The sequence below is a fragment of the Perna viridis genome, chromosome 14, assembly GCF_037379345.1.
Source record: "Perna viridis isolate PV_CMFRI_1.1 ecotype Kerala chromosome 14, ASM3737934v1, whole genome shotgun sequence".
Classification (NCBI taxonomy): domain Eukaryota; kingdom Metazoa; phylum Mollusca; class Bivalvia; order Mytilida; family Mytilidae; genus Perna; species Perna viridis.
This window is the reverse complement of record NC_142458.1, coordinates 721245-747485: the sequence shown is the minus strand read 5'-3', so window position 1 is coordinate 747485 and position 26241 is coordinate 721245. Positions and strand designations below refer to the sequence as shown.

The following is a 26241-nucleotide window of genomic DNA, read 5'->3' as shown; positions in this document are numbered from 1 at the left end:
TTTACTGGTTATAAAAGATGTATTGAATGATACGAAAGGAATTACATTTGGACTATATTTTTGTGTAGTATTCAGAAATAGGATCAAAAACCCCAAAAGGGGTTCTTGGCTATTATTTGGTGATTTTTAACTAATCCTGAACAAAATTAACATTTTCCACCAAACGGCAGGGGGGGGGGTTCCAACCCCAAGAAGATCTTGATGGACCATGGAAGCTACAGTAAATACCAAATGAGCAGCTACTTTTATGAACAGTTTCCAGAGTGTAGCACCATCACATCTATAAACCTAAAGAATAGCTGATCTAAAACCTGACATATAAACAAAGGAGGCAATGTAAACATTTATTGATAACTTACATATATATATCAAAAGGATTATAGTACCAACAACAGAGGCTAAAAACAATATAAAAAAAAACAGAACACACTGTCAATTACAACAAGGTATCAGAAACAAAACAGTATTTCATACAAATATACAGTAAAACTTGTCTAAACAGAACCCACTTCTGGAGTAACTTTATCAGTAAGAACCTGCCTAAACAGAACCCACTTCTGGAGTAACTTTATCAGTCAGAACCTGTCTAAACAGAACCCACTTCTGGAGTAACTTCATCAGTCAGCTCTTTACAGTTCAAAATATATTTAACTGGTTTAAGTAGACTTCATAAGCTGACTGGCCTAGGTTTCATAAAAAAATCTTGAAGTTAAAATTTTCCTCAAATCCTTGAGCAGATCCAGACACTTCGAAAAGGAGGGATGCAAGCTGTGGTTCCTCAGAAAAAGGGGTGCTAGGGCATTATTTACCTTATTTTGTCAATTTTACACATGAAAATGATAAATTTTCAATAAAAACGGGGGTGCCAACCCCTTGCACCCCCTATCTGGATCCCCCATTTGTTGTTAAGACAGGTTAATTATCCATCTCAAGTTATTACAGCTTTTATAATCAATCATTATTGATAATAAATATAAGCACATTTTTACGAAGATAAAAGAAATAAGAAATTAGTCCAAAAAACATAAGCAATGTCAATACTTTTTTTAAATGTGAGTTTCATAATGTAGGAGGGTCAGGGGGTTGCAACTTTACTTTAAGCCCCTCTTTCTAAAATCTCTAGATCAGTCCGTGTTTAATATACATTGTGTACAACTGCTGTTGTTGCAGTAATTTTACATTGTACATTGCATTTTCAATGATATTGCACCCTACACTATGTTTATACCAAAATACCTTTTTTTTATTTTTGCACTACAAAAAAAGTTTCTATGAGGAAGTTCGTCCCTGAAATACAAACCAACATAGTTTTACCTCTATATTATTTTAAAAATATGTAAATCTAAATACATCAAGAAACAGACTGTAAATTATAAATCGAAAACCAAGTACACTGGAAGATACAGCTACACAAAAGGGGGCCCATTTTTATTTCTCGAGAAAAATGAAAAACTAGTAAAACAAGCAAGTCGTAGCTATATGTGCCCCGCTGCCACAAAAAAATTATTGAGGAAGAGTCAAGTAACTACTGAAAAATTTGTCTAATCAAAATTGTGTCACAATACCATCAATTATTAAAGTGACTACCAATCCTACAAAATTTGAAATAAACTTGTCAAGCTGTTTCCAAGAAGTTGAATACACAGCTGTGACCAGATGCATGCCAGTATTTCTATGTCACTTTCTGCAGCTGGGAACAAAAATGTATCCTTTATACTGGAGTTGATAAATACAATACTACATAACAAATTTCCATGGTTGTTCATTGCAGTCAATCCTATCCTCGGCAACCCCCTGTTGTCAGTAATAACCTGTCTGAGCAACTGCCTGCAGTCAGTAATAACCTGTCTAAGCGACCGCTTGTAGTCAGAAATAACATGTCTGAACCACTGTCTGTAGTCAGCAATATCCGGTCTGAGTGAAAGTCTGTAGTCTGCAATAACATGCCTGAGCAACCATCTACAGTCAGCAATAACATGTCTGAACCACTGTCTGTAGTCAGCAATATCCGGTCTGAGTGAAAGTCTGTAGTCTGCAATAACATGCCTGAGCAACCATCTACAGTCAGCAATAACATGTCTGAGCCAACATCTGTAGTCAGCAATAACCTGTCTGAGCGAAAGTCTGTAGTCAGTAATAAACTGGCTGAGCGACCACTTGTAGTAAGCAATATCGTGTCTGAGCAACCCTTTGTAATCTGCAATAACCTGTCTGAGCAACCGCCTGTTGTCAGCAATAACCTGTCTTAGGAGACTGTAATTGAAATTTCCCAATGTATTGCAGTCTATGTAAAATACCTGACCGGGATTTTACTTTCCCTTATAATGTCTATTCAGACAGGTATGACTGTATATTGCTTTCACTTCTAGAGTATTTTTCAATATTCATACGTAAAAAAAAATTTAACACTTTACACAATTTTTAAGTCTATATATAATTTAAGCATTTTTTTTTCTTGGTGGAGATTCAACTTTTTTTGCAGTAGATTAGGACATAATGATAAAAACAAAAGTAAACTTTAAAAAATCCAGAAAACTTATTCCTCCTTCTGTTTATTCTGGAGATTCTGGCTCCCAAAAATTACTTTTTGCAAAAATGAAATAACTAATTTTCACAGCAAAAAATACAAAATTGTTGACCTGCTAATTGAAATCAATTATACCGACAAACTTTTTCAGTATTACAGAGAGTATCATAGTTAACTTCAGGGAATAGAGTTAGTCTTTCCTTGATTGAAAGACCATCACCTGGTGAACTTCCTTAGGTAGTTAACTAAACAATCAATTAACACGGAGATATTTGCTTTCTATCATTGCAGTGTCTGATAGAAAGTCTCTTTGTTAATTGTCCAGTTATATACCTAACTAAGACATTTTATCAGGAAACTGTCATTCAATACAAGAGGAAACAAACTCTATTCGTCTAAGTTAACTAAATTACTTGCTGTAATGCAATCACAGCACCAATAATTGGAAGCAAAAATGAAACATAATGACATGATCAGTTATCATAACTGTCAAAAGCTGTACTGCACAGTTATCATAACTGTCAACAGCTGTACTGTACAAGTTATCAAAACTGTCATCAGCTGTACTGCACAGTTGTAACTGTCAACAGCTGTATTGCACAGTTTATGAACAATCTCAATCTCCTTCACAGACCTACAACTGATTCACTGTTTTATTCTGCTAGCTTTTACATATTTTTATACAGAATGTTGAAAAATTCACAGTGCATAATCATTACTACATTTAATTACAAAACAAGGTCTTAACAGCATACTTTACTTATTTGCATAAAAGAGCAGGGTTTAGCACTGAGTATCTTTGTAATAGCAAATAAACCTCTTTACAGGAGATTGCATATTTTCAAAGGCAAAATGACAGATCTTAGTTCATAATACACATGAACATTTTTTTCAACAGGCCAGAAAAATTAATTGTATTTCAAAATACAACATTGCAGATCTATGTTCCATAACATAGTTTTCAAAGTAAAATTATCAGCTCATAAAACAAGTAACATAATGTTTTCCTTTGTTCCAATACACAAATTTTAACAAGGCAGACATTTATCCCATAATGCATTGCTCTAAATGGTTAATTTCCTGTCAGTTATAGTCAGCAGCTGGATAAAAATGTGGGATCAACTGAGGCAAGTTTAGCTGACAGAAATGCATTCATACAATAAAGTAAGGTGTGAAGGCCTGTACACTCTATCTCCTGAAATATAAAGTATTAACAATCAGTAAAAATTAGAAAATAATAAAAATTAAAAAAACTCCATTACTTAATCAACATGTATGTTGTTAAGTCTTACCAGATTTTAAAAAGGATATACAAACATGGAACCGATGTTCACACAGCTTAATGTCACATCTGTCATATAATGAAAGTAGAATTACGCTAAATACAGAGAAAATTTGCTAATAAAATGCAAAGGAAAAATCAGCTGGCGAAGATGTTCTTCTATAACCTTTATGATAAAAATTTGTTAATAAAAAGTGATTGTAAAAATATTAAAATTTAAAAATTATGTTGATCTTTCATTTGATAAAAAAAGTAAACTGCTGAAATAATTCTTTTATTCACTCCTACATACAATTTATTGGTGCATGCAGAAAATCATGGGATATTTCTCAAGTTGACAAAACAAGGCCATGGTTTAGTAAACAATGAAAAACAAATTATATTGGTTGTTTCGTAGGTTTATAGAACACATGAAAGTATCATATCTTATTACACTTTAATTTCGCATTTTAGATATAAAATTCTTTGACTGTTACACTGTTGTATTAAGTATGAAAGTCTTAACTGCCCAGAAAATCTGTTCCGCTCTGTTAAATATGATATAGCTAATTTGAGTTTCAGTGAATTTAATCTATTGTAATTGGACACTTTGCCGCTTGATACTAATTAACTTTGACAACAGTAAGAAGAAAAAGTGGTACTAGACAAACACTGAATTCAAGCTAATGTTAGGACAAAGTAAATTAAAATCAGTAGCACCAAAACTAACAGCCAAGACTACTTTTTATCTTGGGAATGCTTGATATATCTAGTTGATGTTCAAGATTTACCTTTATCTCAGAAACACCAGTAGAATCACTACTGAAGTGTAGTTTTAGCCTTGATTTTCCATCATCTGATGAACCTTTCAGCTGTGAAAATCTGTACGACCACAGTATATTCTAAACATTGAAAAAGTATGCTTAAGTACAACACAGAACATTTTTTGTTTTATGATATTGCCAACAGGAAAGAAAACAGTCCCCTAAAATTTGTCCACAGGAATATTTTTTTTAGTGTCATCAGTATTTTTATTAGGAAATATGAAAATGACAGATACAAATGTAATACAATATAGGGATTGGAAAACAAGTGTTAAACAGTTTTATAAATTCCTCTCCCATAATAAGTTTTTTGAGGCCAGTGTTCTAGGATTTTTCAGGAACTGAGGCTTCCTCGGGAAAAATCCATATAAAATCAACTTTCCCACATTCAGTTTTCCTAACAAAACAAATCCTTACAGCATATGAAATTTTCAACTTGCCATGGGAATGTGTAACTAAGTACCTAACTTTCCCTGACCCAAATTTCACTTGCCCCAGGTAATGGGAAATAGGAATCTTAGAACACTGGAGGTGTTCCACTGGAATCAGTTTTTTAGGTGTTATTATGAAAGATTTTGAGATGTTCCACTGGAATAAATTTATTAGGTGTTCCAGTAGAAAAGTTCTTGAGGTAGGCATATTTAAATTGTTACAGTCTGTGAAATTCAACTTCAGAATGAAAATTCTTAGATTCAAAAACTTGAAATTTTCAGTTAACTGCAAAAATCCACGAAATTTTACTGGCCTGAATTATTAATTCACACTGGCCAGACCAACAAGGACCTGTGTCTTAGTAATACACCAATTGTATGTACATGTAAACTTGTTATCAAATTCTGAAAGTTAAAGTAGAATTTGCATAAAGGAGAAAGCAAATCAAACTCTTGAACCTCAGAGAAAAATAGAAATTCATTATTATGTACTTCATTAAAAATGTTCAAGCTTTTTTAAAAGCAAATGTAATATGTTGGATGTGAAAAGTATATACAAAGGGCAGATCATAGATTTCAGGTTGACAGGGTCATACATAGAATAAATGCAGAGCAAAAAATCAAAATTTCATGCAAAAAAAAAATCATTTCCCAATTTTAATTAGGGGGAGTGGGAACACGCTTGCATATCCATCCATGGACCCATGCCTGTATACTATCAAGCTCTGGTTTAGACCACTATATTCCACCAAATGTTTCAGAAAGTTTTAAGCCTTCCAAATACTTACTTTTGTATTGTTATCAAAGAGAGAGAATCCAGAATCCAGATCTAATGTCAGACCACAGAGCTTTCCTCTCCAAGTACATCCAAATGTCTTGTGCTTCAAAATAATAATATATCTATTGACATTTGTATACAAAAATGCATACTGTAACTATTCCATATTCAAGGGGAGACTCTTAACAAAATCATTGAATAATTAAGAATCTCCCACCTAACAATGTAATATTCCAGGGAGGTTTTGATCCAAAAGATCCTTCAATATCTTCTAAGTTATCCTGTGAAAACCGTCAGGGAGAAACAGAAGGACAGATGGTCAGACAGACACACTTTTTGGAGGGTACGGCATAATACCTCCCCACCTCACATGGTGGGGCATAAAAATTACATTAACAGTATCATTCTCACCTTCATTTTAGAGATACTGTTATGGTTAGATCTATACCAAGCTTTTTCCAGATGTAAAAGATCAGCGCGACTTTCGGCACTGAGATATATTTTCTCTCCAGTACCAGCGAGAACATTACAACAATGTTGTCTGTCGTCCAATAGCTCCTTATCCTGAAACAATAAACAGAACATTATCAATAACAACATGTTGCATGAAGAAATATGTACTCCTAACTCAATCATTACAGTCAAAGTACAAGTCATCATGCAAAAGCGATTTACCAAATATCTAAGCATTCCCTCAAATAAAAGCTGAGAAATCTGTTACAACAAAAATTTTCATTATGCACAAACTGAAAAATTACTAGGTTGATCAGTTAAGAGAAGTAGATGAAGGAGGAAGCTGAAAAGGGGAGACATGGTACAAATCATCATGTAAAAGAAATATACCATATATTGAAGCATTACCTCCAATAGAAACAATGAAATTTGTTACAAAAAGTGTAACAGAAGGACGGACAAGGTGATTGAACTATTAGTGTAGGGTTATAAAAATATATTATAGTAGGGAATAATTAAATGTTCTCTGTGTAATAATAATAAGATAATTAATTGGAAAGAGTGAATAACCAAAATATAGTGCCGAAGAACCCCTAGATTTAATGAGTGTGTGGAACTTGTTCCGGGCATGAGTTAAATCCTCAAGTGTTCTCAGCACAGGTGATTATATTTTGAGTGAAATTACCCAATTCATTTTATGGTTTGAATTATTGAAATTTATTACACTGGGAACATTTAATAAAACACTGCTATCTATATACATGTAATAAATTTTGATAACTGATAATAAAATCTGTAATTACTTTCTCAGACTTTCACACACTTTTGGGAAAGTTAGATTTAATTCTAACAGTGATGTAGAAGTAACAGATTAGAGAAGGGTACCCCTCTGCAAGGAAGGAAGGAGGGAAGTTTGGAGCAAAGGTCAGACATCTCTAAATGCACCTTTACACAATCAGTGTATATCAAAACTGCTTGTTTACACAATCAGAGTTAAGCAACTAATACCTATCACATGCAACTGCTATTTGTTTTTTTTTTTTGCTTCCAAAAACACATTTGATAAATAAAAGTGAATCAAAGTCTGCTTTAGTTAATCACAAAATAGAATTGAGTTCCATTTCATCAAAGCCTGCGAAGTTAATTACAAAATAGGATTGAATTCTGATTCATCAAAGCCTCCTAAGTTTTTGTCTTAAGTGTTTGATCCAGGTTAACACTGTCAAAAACATTGTGATCATGTAAATGGGCATTATCACAACAAACCTGGATGGAAGGTCAGACATCCCTAACACTATATACCCCCAATTTGAACGATGGGGTTATAAAATGTAATTTTATCAAATTTGTAAAATAAAACTGTACCTGACAGATTTGTAACATACATTCATATACCCTGAACACTGTATCACATCTCACCCAGTCTCTTGTCTGCATCTGCAAAGTAAAGACAAAATAGCAATAATACAATTAATAAAGTACCATATGTAGTGTGATCAGATATACAGGTAAATAACCAAAACTATCAAAATAATGGTAAGAAACGGAGATGAAATATCTTGAGAAGGCCTGGAAAAGATTTTAACGAAAACACAAGACAAGCACCCTGGTCAATTCCTAATGTATCAAGACAAGCACCCTGGTCAATTCTTAATGTATCAAGACAAGCACCCTGGTCAATTCCTTAATGTGCTGACAGGCAAAACCTGGTTGAAACTTTATGTGCCAACTGACATAACCTGGTTAAATCCTTATGTGCCAACAGGCAAACCTGGTTGAGGCCTGATGTGCCAAACAGGTGAAACCTGGTTGAAGTCCTATGTGCCAACAGGCAAAGCCTGGTCAAGGCCTCATGTGCCAACAGGCAAAACCTGGTCAAGGCTTTATGAGCTGACAGGCAAAACCTGGCCAAAGCCTTCTGAGCCAACAGGCAAAACCTGGTCAAGGCTTTATGAGCTGACAGGCAAAACCTGGCCAAAGCCTTCTGAGCCAACAGGCAAAACCTGGTCAAGGCTTTATGGGCCAACAGGCATAACCTGGTCAAGGCCTTATGAGCTGACAAGCATGTACTTAATTAATGAGTGAGTCAGTCAGAAGGAATATGATGACATAAGGAGAATGGATACAGTTAATATGTCAAAGAGACAACAACCCGACCGGGATGATAAATCTCAGCTCAAGGCCACCTACTGATCTTCAATAAATGACAAGGAAACCCTCATACAACCCAGGACAGGCTGACATGATGAACATGATGATCAGGTTATAGACTCACAGGAGGATAATCAAACAAGTAGATGTCAGGTCCTTTAATGGCTACAAACTTTGGCCTCCATACTGGTCTCTGTAGGGAAGGTGATACTCTTTCCTGCATCCAGTTCATCATTAAGATCTATAAATAGACATGATAAAACACTAACTTACCAAAAAGGGTGAGGTACATTGATGAGTAAATTCAGCTCTCTTATTTCTGTGAATATTAATACGTTTATAAATTTTAAACTGATGAACAAAAATGTTATACCTAAATTATCTGAACTGCACATTTTGGCAAAAACACCCCTTAATATACCTAGTCCTGTAATCATAGAACCTGGGTCAGAAAGCATATCCCAAAATATGACATACAGTATTTTCTGGACTATAAGTCGAATTGCCTAATTTTGACCAAATTCGACGAAAAAAACATAGATAAGTCCAATTTGCCAGATAAGTCAAGTGCAAGACATGTGCATTAATATCGTAGATGTCAGCGGATATCCAAGTTGAGCAATTTGTTTTTAACTGCATATAATTCCAGCGATGTTACTTTGTATAGTATTTCTGAATAAAATCAATATTTGTATTTTTGTTCAAGCGTACTTTGTCTGTGAGTTCAATTATTTATATTGAATTGCGAGTCAATTGCTTTGAAGCCTTAGATCATCAGGTGTACAAAATCGTAAACATGTGAAGCATGGGCACCCATGTGTGAAATTAGTGGTAAATTAGTTTAAAAGGTCATAATTGCGAGTGGTAATTAATAAACATATATTACCTGGTATTACAAAATACAATAAAAAAATTGTTACCTGTAAATTTGAATGCAATTATCCACTTAGATAACACCTTATCTGATTATAATTTAAGCCACGTGCGAATGTGTTACAACAGACCTTAAATAGGTATAAATTTGAATATTAAAGGACCGATAACTCCAAACACTCAATAATGTCCTTCCAGATAAAAAAGAGTTTTGCTAACGTATTTTCTAGAGTTCGTTTATATATTTTAACAGTTTCAGTTTTTATTAACATTGTCATATTCATTCAAAAAGGATAGGAGCAGTGATCAATAATCCTCAAGTTTGTTCGGCAGTTTTCATTGATTGCAGTTTAAGAAAAATTCTGAATAAAACAAGCTATGCTATATATAAATCCTTGATGACTAAGGTCTCACTAACCACTTCTAACATTTCCATTACTTTACATATCAAACAAGTAATTTTCAATGTTTCATGGTGAATTCCCAGGACAAATGACACCTTAAAGTTGCATACCATTGCAAAGCTGGGAAAATAAGGCTTTCAAAACCATTATGCTAATGGTATGATGTCCGTAGAAATTCTTCACAAAATTTACTTGAATAAAAAATACTGAAAATCAACATTTTTACCTATTCTGCTAACTGACAGCATGGAGACAAATTACTCACACTTGTAAACAATATTCATACACTTTTGTAGTAAATTACATATATGATTTTAAACTTTAAAGTACACATTCTCGGCTTTATTTTGACTACTTTTAATCAGAATACACACAAATACTGCATTACAATGCATAGGTCTAGGTTCAGTGTGTTTTTGGTACTACATAGAGGGGTGGCCATTTGACCTGAAAGTGGTTAATGAGACCTAAACAAATCTAATGAAATGCATTGTAGACAAACATTTTTTTCTTGAAAAATCCTTATGTGGACAATAAGTCGAGGCTGACACTTTGCTAAAAAAAGTATTGACTTATAGTATGGAAAATATGGTATATATACAGAGAGAGAGAGGAAGCTTTCATCAAAATATTTGTGAAAATCTTAAATATCAGCAAAATATTATTTATACTGAAGTCAAATTGTAGGCAGTGTTATGCTGTATGAAATAAAAATTTGCAGTTTTAATTTTTCAATAATGAGACATTTGGAAAAGAATATGATTTTTCTGCTGTAAATATTCGAAATAGCATAACTGTCTACTGTAAAAATACAATAACGAACTGTCTGTAAGATTCTATATATAAAGTCCTTTAGCAGTTTAATTTTACCTGTTCCTCTGGTACAAGGAGCCTGTTACTCATTTTGATCTGAAAATTAAAAAAAGGAACATTATTTTCTCGTAACCTCATGTCCAAGTAAGTCTTCAGTAACAGCTGTTTCCAATATGGGAAAAAGAAAATTGCTGTGTAAAAAAACTGACTGGAATTACAGGATATATCACACATTGGAAGACAACATACCATGAAATAATATGCTACCAGAGACTGTTCTCATCTCATACAAGGCTATCCACCATTCAATATATGATGAATGAGATATTACTGGACACAGTCCTGGTCCAATCAGCTATCTACCTACCATTTTAGATATTAGAAATGAGATATTACTGGATACAGCTCTGATCCAATCAGCTAACTACCTACCATTTTAGATATGAGAAATGAGATATTACTGGACACAGTCCTGATCCAATCAGCTATCTACCTACCATTTTAGATATTAGAAATGAGATATTACTGGATACAGCTCTGATCCAATCAGCTAACTACCTACCATTTTAGATATGAGAAATGAGATATTACTGGACACAGTCCTGATCCAATCAGCTATCTACCTACCATTTTAGATATGAGAAATGAGATATTACTGGACACAGTCCTAATCCAATCAGCTATCTACCTACCATTTTAGATATTAGAAATGAGATATTACTGGACACAGCTCTGATCCAATCAGCCAATGAGTGACTATCATTACAATGAATGATACCCGTAGAAGAACCATCAACTCCAATCACTTCAAATGCATTGGTTCTGTGATAAAAAGAAACAATTAATTCTTATTATGGAGAAAACATTGCCTAAAAGCAAGCACAGCATTTCATTGTGACAACTGTATATGGCATATGCATAATATTATATATATAAGTACAGCATGTTTAATAAAGTAAACATTGTATTTTCTTCCAAGCCTTCTTTTGCTCTTAAAGTTATCTTTTTAGACTCGGACTAATTATTGGGCAATTTTTTTTGTTATTTTGTATTCTTTCTGCAACACATGTGGATGTTACAGAAGAGCTCACTATCTGAGTGATATAACTTGTCTTTTGCACATGGTTGCTGTAATGTAGTGATGCAAATGTAACTATACACTGAATACCATAAAAAATGAAAAACACATGTCAGAGAGTCATATGTTCAAAACACATGGAAAACATATGCTGCAATTTTTACTAAGTAACAGACTTTTCATATTTTACATGATTCTTAGCTGGAATGTTACTTAAAATTGTTCATGCCTCTTAACTGTGTTGTTATATTGTATCAAAATGACTAAACGTTAGAAAAACATGATGGAAATCACAACATATCTTCTCTTACTTTTACAAGGAAGAGAAGATATTTATGTCCATTTCATCCCTCCAACTGGAAGGATATTCTCTTTACCTCAATTTATCAGTGCCAGGACAGTATCTGGTAATATAAGCAAACAATAGCTGAACTGATATATAAACCCTCCATTGTCTTTCCAGTCCTAAGAACATTTCTGGTGTCTGGCAAGTAAATCATACAAAAATATATGTGTGTATCAACTCATCCTTGTTGAAAGCAGACATGTTTCCGATGGACTTACAAAGTAACGAATACTTGCACCATTTAATTAAAAGATATTTTTTTTTCCAAGTTCTTGACAGAATTACATAAAGAAATCATAATTTTACATATGTGTGTGTGGCGTTTTTTGTCCTAAATCTGTAACAGATATTCAAACATGAAATACATATTTCTAAAATTTATACGATACTAATTAGGGAAAAAGTGAATAACTAAAATATGATCATGAGTGTTAAAAGATATCTAGATTTGAGAAGTGCACAAGTTAATCTCAAAACGTCTTCGATACAAGGAATTATATTTATATTTTGGTTATTCATCAGAACTGATCACTCTTTTTATTATATCGATTTTTTTTCCATAATTTTTAGTCAATTCAAATTTTTTTTTATAATTTTGTGATCCGTGGATTGATATTCTAAAACAGCAGATGTCAAAATTTAACACCACAAGAGAAAAAGTGTTTTGATATTGTTACAGGAGGAAGTCTAAGAGTGAAAATAACGATTTTTTTTTCATATGGGAATTATCAAAATTTATTACCCAGGAATTACCAAAATTCACAGCTATCTGTATAATAATTTTTTATTATTTTCCTTCAAAATTGGAATGAGTATATTAAGTGTAATTTTTGTGATAATCAGGCAACCTGACAAAAAAAATCAAAGAAACATCCATGTCAAAAACCCTTCAATAATTTCACTCAAGGATGCTTCCACTATTTGAAAAGACCATTATTTGATTTTTGCATCATTTGATTTGCGCAGAAATTTTTTAGTAGAATGTTGGAAAAATTAGGTTTTTGACAGAGTTATTGGCCCTTGAAATGTTCATTTTCAATGCATTTCAATGAAATAATAACTAAATTTACCAAAGTGATATGGAAAATCATGTATTTTTTTCCTTCAATAGTCAAATTGCACCTTTTGATGCATTTTTTTCCTTCAATAGTCAAATTGCACCTTTTGGTATATTTTTTTTCTTCAATAGTCAAATTGCATCTTTTGATGTATTTTTTTTTCATACAATTTTTCACTCACCACCTCATTCTTACTGAGACTGACAATTAAGCAAAGTTCTCCCTTTAAACAAATCCAGAAATCTACCAATGACAGTCATACAATGTAGTTATACCAGCTAAAAATGAAAACTATATTACCTGACTTGTCCCAGGGTGATTGTTGTTTTGGCTGTCTACAAATACATGTAAAGAGATAAAGTAAGTCTTTAATCAAGAAATAAATCACGAAAACTCAATTTTATTATTGTTTTACCACAAGATGGCCATTTATGATAGCAAGGGGTTAAATATTGACATAAATGGCCAGCCTTTGGTATAACAAAATGAAATGAGTTTCTATGATTTATTTAAATTCTAATGAGACTTGTTTCTTCATATTTTTAACAACAGACCCAGGTAATGTCTTGTACAAAATGGCAACTACTATCAGTCATGGCGAAATTCGTCGGACCATTGGACATGACCAGCACTTTTAGCCGCCGGTCTGGAAAAAATGTGTGAATTCCAAACCAGATGTCCGGTACAGTTTTTTTATTAGACACACCTCAACCTGAAATTCCAGTTTAAAGATGGCGCCCAAATCGAGGCAATTTAAATTGTTTTTTTTGGTCAGGCAGATTTTGTTAGGTTGCCGGACCAAATGTCCGATAAGTTGAAAAATGATTTTGCCAGGTCTGTACTATGGAGCAAAATTCTGTTGTAATTTTGGTAAAATTGGATAGAATTTATCTATGACCTCAGAAATAAGAACATCATACATCTATGACAATATAAAGTTTTACCACAGCTATGGTCTAAAAGACCTCAGAAGTTATATTAGTACCATACATATAACAGAAATATATTTTTCCATCTATTACATCATTTCAGGTTTTAGATTGTACTTGCTAAAATTGTCAACTCATTATCCATTCAAGATATATGATATTGAATGGTGCATGGATATCTCAGATATATGACATTGAATGGTGTTTGGATATCTCTGATATATGATATTGAATGGTGCTTGGATATCTCTGATATTATATACATACTGCCTGCAGTTGAGGGTGGTATGAAAGATTACTACACGAAGGAAAAATATTGCCCGAGACCTTAAGGTATTAGATCATATTTACCTGGAGTTGTGGCTTGTTTGTTGAGAAATGGTGCAGCAGGCTTGAAATATTTAACGGTCAGAAGAACAGTATTCCCAGCATTTTTCAGGACAGTCATTACATCACTGTGTGATAGTCCTTCACTTGATTGTCCATTTATCTGTAATACAGTGAAACTTTCAAAACCAAGCCCCTTTTGGACTTTTGGTTAGGTTAAGACAAAAAATGGTTTACAAAGTACTAAAATATATTAAATTTATATGAAGGGACTTTTAATAGTTACTACAGTAGTTTAGACTGGTTAAAACTGAATATCAAGAGTTTGGTTTAGACAGGTTACCTGAATATCCAGAGTTTGGTTTAAACGATTTATCTGAATATCCAGAGATTGGTTTAGACAGGTTATATGAATATCCAAAGTTTGGTATAAACAGGTTACCTGAATATCCAGTTTGGTTAAGAAAGGTTACCTGAATATCCAGAGTTCGGTTCAGACAGGTTACCTGAATATCCAAAGTTCGGTTTAGAAGATTACCTGAATATCCTGAGTTTGGTTTAGACAGGTTATTTGAATATCCAGAGTTTGGTTTAAACAGGTTATCTGAATATCCAGAGTTTGGTTCAGACATGTTACCTGAATATCCAGAGTTCAGTTCGAACAGGTTACCTGAATATCCAGAGTATGGTTTAAACAGGTTATCTAGTATCCAGAGTTAGGTTTAAACAGATTATCTGAATATCCAGAGTTTGTATTAGAAGGTTACCTGTATATCCAAAGTTTAGTATAGACATGTTACCTGAATATCCAGAGTTTGATTTAAACAGGTTATATGAATATCCAAAGTTTGGTATAGACAGGTTACCTGAATATCCAAAGTTTGGTATAGACAGGTTACCTGAATATCCAGAGTTTGCTTTAAACAGGTTATCTGAATATCCAAAGTTCAGTTTAGACAGGTTACCTGAATATCCAAAGTTCGGTTTAGGCAGGTTATTTGAATATCCAGAGTTTGGTTTAAACAGAATATCTGAATATCCAGAGTTTGTATTAGAAGGTTACCTGTATATCCAAAGTTTGGTTAAGACATGTTACCTGAATATCTAGAGTTTGATTTAAACAGGTTATATGAATATCCAAAGTTTGGTATAGACAGGTTACCTGAATATCCAGAGTTTGCTTTCAACAGGTTATCTGAATGTCCAAAGTTCAGTTTAGACCGGTTACCTGAATATCCAGTTTTGTTTAGGCAGGTTATTTGAATATCTAGTTGGGTTTAAACAGGTTATCTGAATATCCAGAGTTTGGTATAGACAGGTTTCTTTGTATATTTCTGAAATCCTTGGTAAATCAAATGCCATGAGTGGTCAGAATATTTTGTTTACTTCCTGCTTGTGAACATTTTTGTTTGTGAAATCAATACATCTTTTTATTTGTTGAAAGACGTCAATGACAAACACAATATGGCATTAAAAGCTTTAAAGAATAACTGATTATGATGAAGCTAAAAGACAAATACATGTATGACATAAATAGTTTGACTTATTTGAATGAATGAATATTCTAAATAATGGGCAAGGTTCTTCAGAATTAAATCTGCTTCACCTTAAAATTTATAAATGTTTTACAAAATCTTATGCTGATGTGAAATTGCATGAATTAGTTGATGGAAACTAATAACAACAGACTACGGAATGATTACACAAAATCTGACAAAACTTTACTCAGTCACATTGTATCCATTTTTACATACCATCATGCATACATGCATGATAGATATGAAAATGGCAAAATACATATAGGTCACAGGAAATGCAATTGCAGCTTAATACCTTGATGATTGCATCTCCAACAAACAGTAGTTCTGATGCAGCAGCTGGAGATCCTGGTAGAATTTTAGATATCAAGGGGGGTAAACTATGGTCTGCTCCTCCCTTTATACTCAATCCTAATCCAGAGTTATCTTCCCTGTCAATTCTAACCTCTCTCGTCTGAAATAAAGATATGTCTAATGACAAAGGCAATGTATCTTTTAAAAAAAATAACTGTTATCACCGATGTATGTCTGTAGGAGAGTAATCAAGGGAACCAAGGTTATAGCAGTAATCAAAAGAATGTAATCAAGGGACAAAGACCAGACATGGAAAACAGACATACACAACAAAGAACACAAAGTAACTAAAATCATACATACAAAGTAACAAAAGTAAATGAGCAACTCGGACTCCACCAAAAACTTGGGAGCATGGACCAGGTGCATAGTTTCGGCAAGCTCTGGCATATCGTATGAGTTGTGATATGAACACGCCATACGCAGGAGCCGAAGGGATGTTGCCATAGATGAAAGGAAAGTTGACAATTCTGAATGAAAAGTCATTACATTTGTCGTTAAGTTTTGGTCAATAGTTTTCCTTTACCATCGATTTCTAAGTGTAGGTCAAGATATGAGGCTGACTTCAAAGTGTCTGTAGTATTCTTTATCTCAAGTTCCTTTGGGTAGATGCAATGTATCAAATCCCCGAAATTAGGATTGTTTAAAGATAATACGTCATCTATATAGCGGAAACTGAGATTAAAGGATCTAGCCCAACGATATTCTTTCTTTCGGATCAGATCAGCTATAAAGTCAGCCTCATAAGAGTGAAGGAATAGGTCAGCAAGTAAAGGAGCACAATTTGTTCCCATTGGAATGCCGACTGTTTGTTGAAAAACACATCCACCACACTGGACAAATATGTTGTCGATTAAAAATTCCAGCATTTTGTAAACATCTTCCTCTGTATATTTGGAAGATGATTTGGAATTATTTCTCACAAAGTATGAGGAATCTCTACCAAGAATTATATATTTGTATCTAGGTGTACCATCTTTTTTGGAAAAACAACGATGTATAATGTTTTAAGTCGGGATTTTAACTGAGTATGGGGAATAGAAGTATACAGTGTTGAAAAATCATAGGTTTTAATGATATTATATTCAGATAATAGTCTTGAACTGATTGTCTCCAAAAGATCTTTCAAATTTTTCAGGATCCACATTGAATTAATACCACTACTGGAGTAACAAGTATTGTGGTAGGACTGTAGACCCTCTTTGACAGTTGTGAGTATAAGTTAAAAGTTTTGAAAGAGGTTTGGTGGTACATTTTGCAGATCCAGCTATAAAACGTTGTTTGTATGGATACTTGTGAAGTTTAGGAATCAAGTACATAGACGGTAAATCACAATCATCGTCCTTGGTAGAGAGACCAAAAGAGGATAGCACAGATTTATGGTTTTCCACAATCTCTTTTTTGGAGAGAGTGGTAGCAGTGTAGGTCTTATCACTGCTATTATTTTCTACGTCTACCTCTGATAATAAACATTGGATATAAAACGTTTTGCAGACAAAAACAATGTTGTTTTGGGCTTTGTCTGCTGGTACGAAAACATATTTGTCATGTATAGTAGACAATGTTTTTGCTACATCGGGGTCCATCCATAAGAACTTTAAAGTTATAATTCCAATTTATGGAGCGTGGTTCACGATACTTGGGACCTTTAGAAAGGATATTACGCAGAGATTTGTTTTCGATAATGGTTAAATCTCCTGTAACGACGTGACCAGAAGAACCATATTTGAATAGAGAGGTTTTGCAAGAACAGTCAGGTGGTTTAGCCTTGAAGTCCTCAATCTCGAGGTTCCGCAATAGTCTTTTATAATTTAAAATATGGATGCGATGGGTGAAGTATAGGAATATGAAATAATTGGTATGGATTTGTCTTTGAAATATGGGGGAATTTTGTTGGTAACATTTTTGTGATGGAGTATGTTAGCCAAATTAATTGCATCTATACCTTTGTTGACAAATGGTAGTGGAAGAAATGATCGTTTTTCTTCATCTTGACTTTTCACACAAACTGGTTTAAAGAGTCTGTGGAAACCAATATCCAAAATGATGGCAACAAGTCTGTATAATGATGAGGTGGGGTCAGAAACAGGAGTGTCAAGACTTGTTTTGTAAAAGGAGTGTAGTAAAGTGAGAAGTATAGAATAAAGTTTGGTTCTAATGTGATGAAGACCAAGAGGTTTTTGTATGAAAGGAAGGAGACGTCATGTAACTTAGGTGACGTATAGTGGCGATGGCCATGACTCCTTTCCCGTCTTGGATTTTTGTCAAATAAATTCATCACATTTATGTTATTGTTATATTGGCTTGAAAGGTTTCCTATACTTTTGATGTTGTCATTGCATCCGTAAGGTATTGCAGTACCTAGTCTGAGTATCCAGTACTCCTCTCCTTCCCTACTTAGAACGGGACTTTTCGTAGGATGGTAAATTTTTTCTAAAATCGAACTTTCATGGAGAGGATTGAATGATCTTGTTGATTAAAGTGTTGATAAATTGTCAGGAATTTGGTGGTGTTAATTCCCGAATGATGACCGCCCATTCTTTTATTTAATCGTTCTTGCGTTTCTCCGACATATATTAAACCACATAAGTTGCATTCTAATCCATATATTAAGTTTGTTGATTTGCAACTTAAGTCATTGTGACTTCTTGTATGGAAGGTTTTGTTTGTAAGGGAATTGGAGAAGTAAAGGTCGGTTACAAGAATGTTGCATGTTTTGCAATTTTCAATACCACATTTTGATATGGTACAATGTGGTTCGTCATCGTTGTAGTCAAATATATCGTTTAAAGTGATGGAACATGGTTTGATAATTTTAAAATAGTCAGAATTTTTGTACTGGAATAGATGGTCTGCAGACTGAACGTGTGATTGGGTACTTTTAGTTGAATTGGTCGGGGCACTTTCCATACCAGATGAGAGTATGCTAAGATTACCATCTGGGGTAGCATATGGATGCTGTGAAGCAAAAGCTGACAATTACTAATTTTATACATTATGGTCAATTCACAATATCCATACATTGTATTACAACCGTTTGACACCTACAAAGTGGACAGATTTCTCAGGATTACTTTATTGTTTGCATAGATGGAACAGTTACATGTACATAAAATTTCAAAGTCATTAGATGGTGACTGTGGGGTCATATGCATTAAATAGAAATGGAACTGTGAAGCACATGTAGTGATGATAGTGGACCTACAATGTACATACCAAGTACAATGAACCAGTACAAGTATTCATGTGTAATTGACCCACAAAAATGTAATCAGAAAACTTAACATTAAAATCCTAACAAGAAATTTAAAGTCAACCGACCCCGAGTGCTGGGGCATATGCAAACAAAAACAGATTACAGAATTGTAATATAATGATGCTCATACAACTGTATATTAGATATAACTGACCTAACACATTATTACAAGTGTTTCATATCAAACTGCCTGAATCTTAACATGGATGCCGACTCCGGAAACCATAGTCTCACATTCCAAAATGGAAAGGGAAGACTAAAACAATTGGCTTTTATATTTGTTTTTTATTGATCAGTGATGATTTTTGTGTCCACTACATACATTTTGTTCATGTATAATATTTTTGATTTCTGTAAGAATGATTATTGAGAACAATATCTGAAAATGATTCATTCATACATTTATATTGGATGACAGTAAACATTAGCTACTCACAAAAAATAATCACACTTTCAAGTAGAGTGTCAAATGTGTATGGCCCCTATATGAACAAAATGGGTCAAAGACAAAATGGACAACCTGACCAACATAATAATTTCCTAGCCCACTGCCTGCTCACCTGACCAACATTCACCATACAATAACCCAATTTTCACTACATAAAATACAGCCAAAAATTGCCTAAACTACAGCCTAATGTCTCAGTAAAAAGAAGCACTTAGTCAAAATAGGAAATTAATTAGAATAAATGATTAAAATGTTTTTGTCTGATAGAGTTGCTTTTTGCAATTTCTGAAAAATGGTTTGTTAAAATTGATGCTGCAATACTCTATATCTTTTACAATGGTCATCATTTGGACAGACATCCAAATTTGTGAGTAAAAGTGGCAGATTTACAGAAATTATTCACAATCCATAACATATTTCTCCTTCAAACAGAGATGTTGAAATTTATTTTTTTTTTGTCAGACATTAGGTCCGACAAGAAAGCCATCTTTACCAGACCTATCAACTGTTTGCCATACCTGCATTTTTACACCAAATTTGAATCATTCCTGTAAAAATATGAAGTTACATCATTGTCAACTGACAACAACAGAATAGCACTGATACAAAGAATAGCCACTTGCCTACCTCTGTTATAGAATAGCACTGATACAAAGAGTAGCCACTTGCTTACCTCTGTTATTTAACCTATTTCCTGAATAACTCAACTTTAAATTATCAACACCAACACCATATTAATACTTTACTGAATACTGACTGACATTTTATTTTAAAAAATTCATCATGTAAAATTCAAACATTTTCATCACTCCTCTGTACAAGAGTATTTGGAGATTAGAAGAGCATTGTTGCTTTGTTGTCGGCATCATGGGTTTTCAGTAGAAGCCTTTTTTACACGGTTTTGCATCAGATATAAACTTTATTGGCCATGAAACCATACTGTTTTTCATAAACAATACAATAATTACGAATATTGCCGTGAGGACACCGACTGGTTTACGATTTTCAAGCTTGACGTGAAGCTATTATTAATTTGGAAAAGTAGGTAACAGAATGTTGTTTAACGAATTTGTTTATCGGGAACATTTCAAAGTTTTAAAGTTACCATAAGTGTTTCGTTGAGGATAAATCGAAGCAAGAAAGGATTCAGGACTGACACAAATTTGATTTTGACTGCCCCAAATGTCTAAATACTTTGTCGGACAATCCAACATTCAGTCTGGCACAAAACCAGTTATTGCCAGCCCTTTCAAATTTCTGATCAATAGGTCCAAAGGTTTTCAACAACTCTGTTAAAATTCTAGATGTAATTCTTGATATCTGTTATTGATCTATTCCCAAGCATTTTTCTAACTTGACAGTGTGACATATTTATTTTTTTTCTCTTTTCATTGTATTGTCAGTACTAATATTGCTGTTTCATTAATCTTTCATTACAAGAACAGTACATGTGTACCTTATTTTTAAGTTCATTATCTATATCTTGTGAAATTGGAACCAATTCTTCTTTCAACAATATCAATGCATCATTAGTGAGGTGTAGTTTTACAGGTTGTGGTCTTGATTTGCCATCGTGTAATGAAACCATTCCACTTTTCACCTAAAATATAAATAGTATATTGACATGTGTTTATCATTATTTTTAAAAATTGGTTTTGTTCATCAATTTCTAATTATTTCTTGTTTTCTATCCTTTTCACAATATATCTTTAGAATACAACTGCAATCCATCTTACATACATAAGCCATTTTCTTACCATTTTTTTGGTAAAAACATACTGAACTTTAGTTGATCTTTTTCAGCTGGAATGTCAGGGGTAAAACTTGGAAATTTTAAGCTGGTACCCCAGATAACATTTTTGTAGAATACTTACTATAAGTTTAACTAAATTTTACCCAAAAGATTGGTAGCCCATCACAAAATCAAGTAGCAATGGGCGACTGGGCTACTGCCAAATTTTATCCCTGAATGTGATAGATGGCACATGCTCCTACTACTAATCCAAATCACTGTGTTTCTTTTTTAATGTTTTAAAAAATATTTTAATTTACAAATATATTTAAGAAAAGCTAATTATTTTTTCAAAATAATTTTTTTATAATAATAAATTACTATACATATATCTGTACGTTTTTTCCATCAGACGAAGACAGTTGTTCCTTCAAAATATTTTGCAAATTTGTATTTTTTTCTCCGTGAAAAGAATTTGTGCTTGAATTAATCTTTTTCAAAATATGAATCTGTCTTCACTATCAAGTATTAATATCCATCTTACACTTTTTTTATAAAAAGTCCTCTTGACAAAGAGAGATATTCAAACACTACCTTCAATAAACATTGTTTTGGAACTTTGATATACAATGTATTCATTTATAAAAGGTAAATCAGTTTCTAGATAGAACAGCCACATGCAGTTCGAGTTACATCATCCATGAACCTTTAAACGCTATTTTTAAGGTACATATATGCCTGAACTTTTACAAATTGAAAATTAATGTACATTAATTGACATGTATACCTTCTTCAGAAAAATGTGCTTCAAATACTACTTGAAATTAATGTATAACCACTTTTACATAAAATAATGTATACATAGAGTAATATTTTTCCACAGTGGCCAGATTTAAAAAGGGGAGGGTTGTGATCATGCCAAAACTTTAACCCTGCCACATTTTTGTCCCAAGCCTATATATGTGTTGTTTTGTTTTTACTTTTAGTTTACTTTTGTGTTGCTGGTGTACATACATGTATATGGGGCTGTACCTGTGTTTAACAAGATATTGCAAAACAAACTAAAACTATCTTATTTCAAATATGAAATTCAATATTAACCATTAAAAAAGAAAAAAATATCTGAATTGTTTTAATTTATGAATTTTTATTCCAAAAACAGAAAAAATATTCTTTTCATCCAACATTTTTTTGGAAAAGGTAAAATACAGGTGAAGTTAAAATATAAAACCCTTTGGAAGACCCCTAAATCCCTAACCTTAATTGGATGTTGTTAATTAGACAAATTATCAAATGTTGGTGAAACATGAAAACACTGTTAAATGGCAAATAAATAAGATCTAAGGAGCAATCAGCTGCAATGATTTAGAGTAGGAAAATAATCCTGATTGGATTTACCACTTCATTTTGTACTTCAAGAGCCAATCATTTTCTAAAGATTAATTTCTTCTGCACAATTAATTAGCTAATAACAACAAAACTGTCAAACAAACAGGTCTAAAATTTGTAGAATCATGTATGTAAAATTACCATTATTACAAAATGAGTTACCTCCCCTACAATCTTCAATTCTTTTTTTTAATATTTTTTTGCACTTTCAACACTCACTCACTATGCAGGATGCTTCCCATAAGTTTTGTTTGAAGTAGTTTAAAAAAATACTTTTTATTTTAAATGGTGATGATTTTTTTATAATTTGGTAGCAGCATTACTGAAATTTAGTTACATTTTCTCATATACTGCTTTTAATGAAAAGAAAGAAATGTCCCAGACTCTTAAGGTGGGGGAAATGTTTCAGGAGGGCCTACATGCATTGTAGTAGGTAGTGAGATTTAAATAGCCAGTTAACTAATTTGGCTAAAGGATTTATTCTTTAGCTGAATGGGTTTGTCTCTGGCTTGTCAACGAGTGGTAATAGGTTCGATCCTTGGAGCCGGAGTATAATTTGTGAGTCAAATCATGTTCTCCCATTACAGAACTAATAAAATGACAGGAAGATGTGCACATTTGTACAACGTACATGTATGTAAATAAAATGTTTTCTCATTTATTTTTTAAGAATTTCAATAAAGTTTGGAGGAATCAATCACTAACACCATTTAATTACATTGCATGCACATGTTGTTCAAGCTAAAGAAGCCCTTTGATACTAGATTGCTAGTCTCATTCATTCATTACATGTACATTGTACAACAGTACTTAAAAACCCATACAGTTCGCAAAACATGTCAACATATATTTGTTCCTTATAACAGAAGTTCGAATTGAAAGAATAATCAAAGGAACCAAGGTTCTAGCAGAATCATAAGAGCAATCCAGGGACTAAGACCAAAGATGGAAAACAGACATACACAGCAAAGAACATTAAGTAACTAAAATAATACATACAAAGTAACAAAAGCAAATGAGCAACTCAGACTCCACCAAAAACTGGGAGCATGGACCAGGTGCACCGGTAGGCCGAAGCGTCCTCTGCTTATCTAGAAACACCCGCTGAGTTGCTCATAAAAAGTCAAGTCCAGGGTAGACGAAAGAGGAAAGTAAAACTATGACACAATGAACAAATCAGTTTTCATGGTGCTGATGGATACATCGTAATGATCCACAAGTTTATGATGGTGACAATAAAACTTCTGTAGTGATGACTTCAATCTTGCAGCAACACAGCCCTGTTCCAGAAGCCTAACTGTAAGAAGTCTAGCATGATAAAAAAAGTCTGCGTAGTTAAGGCAAGCTCTGGCATAACGTACGAGTTGTGATATGAAAATTTCATACGCAGGCGCTGAAGGGATGTTGCCACAGATGAAAGGAAAGTTGACAATTCTGAATGAAAAGTCATCACGTTTGTTGTAAAGACATTTCTTATTGAATATTTTGTAATGAATATTTGTTATATTAGGGATATTCCGTTGGGAATAAATTGTGAGAGTCTATTATTCTGTGATACATGTATTCCTTCTTTTGGAACTAATACATTGTAGAGGAACTTCTGTTCTATGGGTTGTCCTTGTTTCTTGTGTTAACATTTAGGCCATCTTTTTTTTTTTGATTTTGACATAAAATATTTGAATTATCCCATTCCTTATATTTGTTGTTGCAGAAACCTGTCCTACTAGTATACAAAAAAATCTATGTTAAGGTAGTTCACATAACTTCATTACTCCAGCAGTGCTAGATGTTGTCTGGCAAGCTATTTCCTGACTTGGTGCTATCCTAACCTCTAACATCTGACATAATGAAAGCCACCGCAAATGTGAATTAGCTAAACATGTGTTTTAAAATATTTTAAGTCTTTTATTTATGTAAAAGAAGTTTAACCTACTGGAAATCAAGCAATAAAAATCCAAATTTTTTGTTAAATATCTAGATACATTTGTAATGAAGACAGTTATCAAAGTGACAAGCCATTTTGAATTTGGTCACTAATTTTACTAAAAACAATATAATTTTGAAAAAAAAAGAACTTAAAGCTGGTAAAGGCAATTTGCAATCGGAACACCTCAGCCTTTCTAGTTACACAAAAGAAAAACCTTGGAGGCACTAGACCAATGGATCTGTCCAGAATTTGCCTGATGTGATTCTAGAATTATAGTTAAACTGGTTGATTTTTTTACCATTACTTTTTTCTTAGCTCCTCGCTTCGTGCCAAAATTGTTGGAAGAATTGTTGTTCTTTATTTCTTGTGATATCCAACTAAAATATTTAGCACTACCTGGTGTGTAGAACTACTTTGTTTTGCGTAGGACTACATTTCCGGCAATTTTTTCAAGAAGAAATTCTCCTTTCTGCATCCGAGTTTATTTTTTAGTGTAGCAGAAATAGCATAGTAGTTCCAATTGGACAATTTAATATGTTCTTAACGCAAATTTTAAAATCTGTAATTTATCAACCGGAATTACACATTCAAAAAGCTAAAAACTAAATGTGAATTTATTTTAAACTGCTTTTACAAAAGATTTTCAGGATTGCTGGATTTTCTAATCAGGTAGGTCAATTGTTTTTCTTCAGTTCTTCACTTCAATCACCTTCTCCCATGGTGAACAAACTGTATAAAATGTTTTAAATGGTAAATATTTTACTATAATTCTGCCAATTTCAAAGAACATCGGAAAGAGAAGTATGCAATATGGAAGTAAGAGGTTGTGGTATGGAGGAAAGGAATTCCAACCTCATCCGTTGTAGGAATGATAACTTCATGAGAATTAAAGACCACTCTAACTGTAACCCTACTTGGAAGACCTGAATTGTATTGTAAATATCAAGTCCAGTTTGTGTTGAATCATACTATAGTCATAATTTTTGTTAGAAGTCAGGGAAGCCAATAATCCCTTTTGGGATTCGGCACTGGTTTTGACCAAAAAATATTATGAAACTGAAATTTGGGATTAAGAAGGCTAAAATTACTTTATTTTTAATGGGATTCAAATGAACAAAGAGATATCTGCGTACGATGGAAGTTCTTAATAATGTTAACATATAAATGCATAAACTCTAAAGAATCTAACCTCTTCCATATTACAGAATATAATATAAAACCCAGTTTATCAATATTTCAGCAGACTTCGATTCTAATGAAGAGCTCTTCAATTTAAGAGGAATGATATTTAATCTACCGCTAGATGGAGCAACGATAGTCGGTCTCGTCAATTCTCACGATACT

At 33.2% G+C, this 26241-nt stretch overlaps 1 protein-coding gene across 1 annotated transcript; it reads right to left on the bottom strand.

Annotated features, from left to right (window-relative positions):
• Positions 1 to 332: 332 nt before the first annotated feature.
• On the bottom strand, positions 333 to 26217 carry LOC148597662 (gamma-1-syntrophin-like). The gene is made up of 14 exons (XM_088561218.1): positions 26087 to 26217; positions 21306 to 21449; positions 16087 to 16245; positions 14278 to 14416; positions 13298 to 13332; positions 11971 to 12077; positions 11208 to 11337; positions 10573 to 10611; positions 8550 to 8666; positions 7640 to 7711; positions 6233 to 6385; positions 5832 to 5924; positions 4580 to 4690; positions 333 to 3722 (listed from the first exon to the last, which is right to left on the bottom strand). Exons 1-14 carry the CDS (start codon positions 26093 to 26095, stop codon positions 3621 to 3623), a joined length of 1410 nt encoding a protein of 469 aa, XP_088417344.1. The 5' UTR covers positions 26096 to 26217; the 3' UTR covers positions 333 to 3620.
• Positions 26218 to 26241: the final 24 nt, after the last annotated feature.

Excerpts from the sequence above, each read along its gene's own strand:
- LOC148597662 (XM_088561218.1), bottom strand. Across the intron at positions 5,925-6,232 it reads ACAGTATCTCTAAAATGAAG|CACAAGACATTTGGATGTAC; the intron begins GTGAGAATGATA and ends ATTATTTTGAAG. Across the intron at positions 3,723-4,579 it reads CTGGTGTTTCTGAGATAAAG|GAGATAGAGTGTACAGGCCT; the intron begins GTAAATCTTGAA and ends TTTATATTTCAG.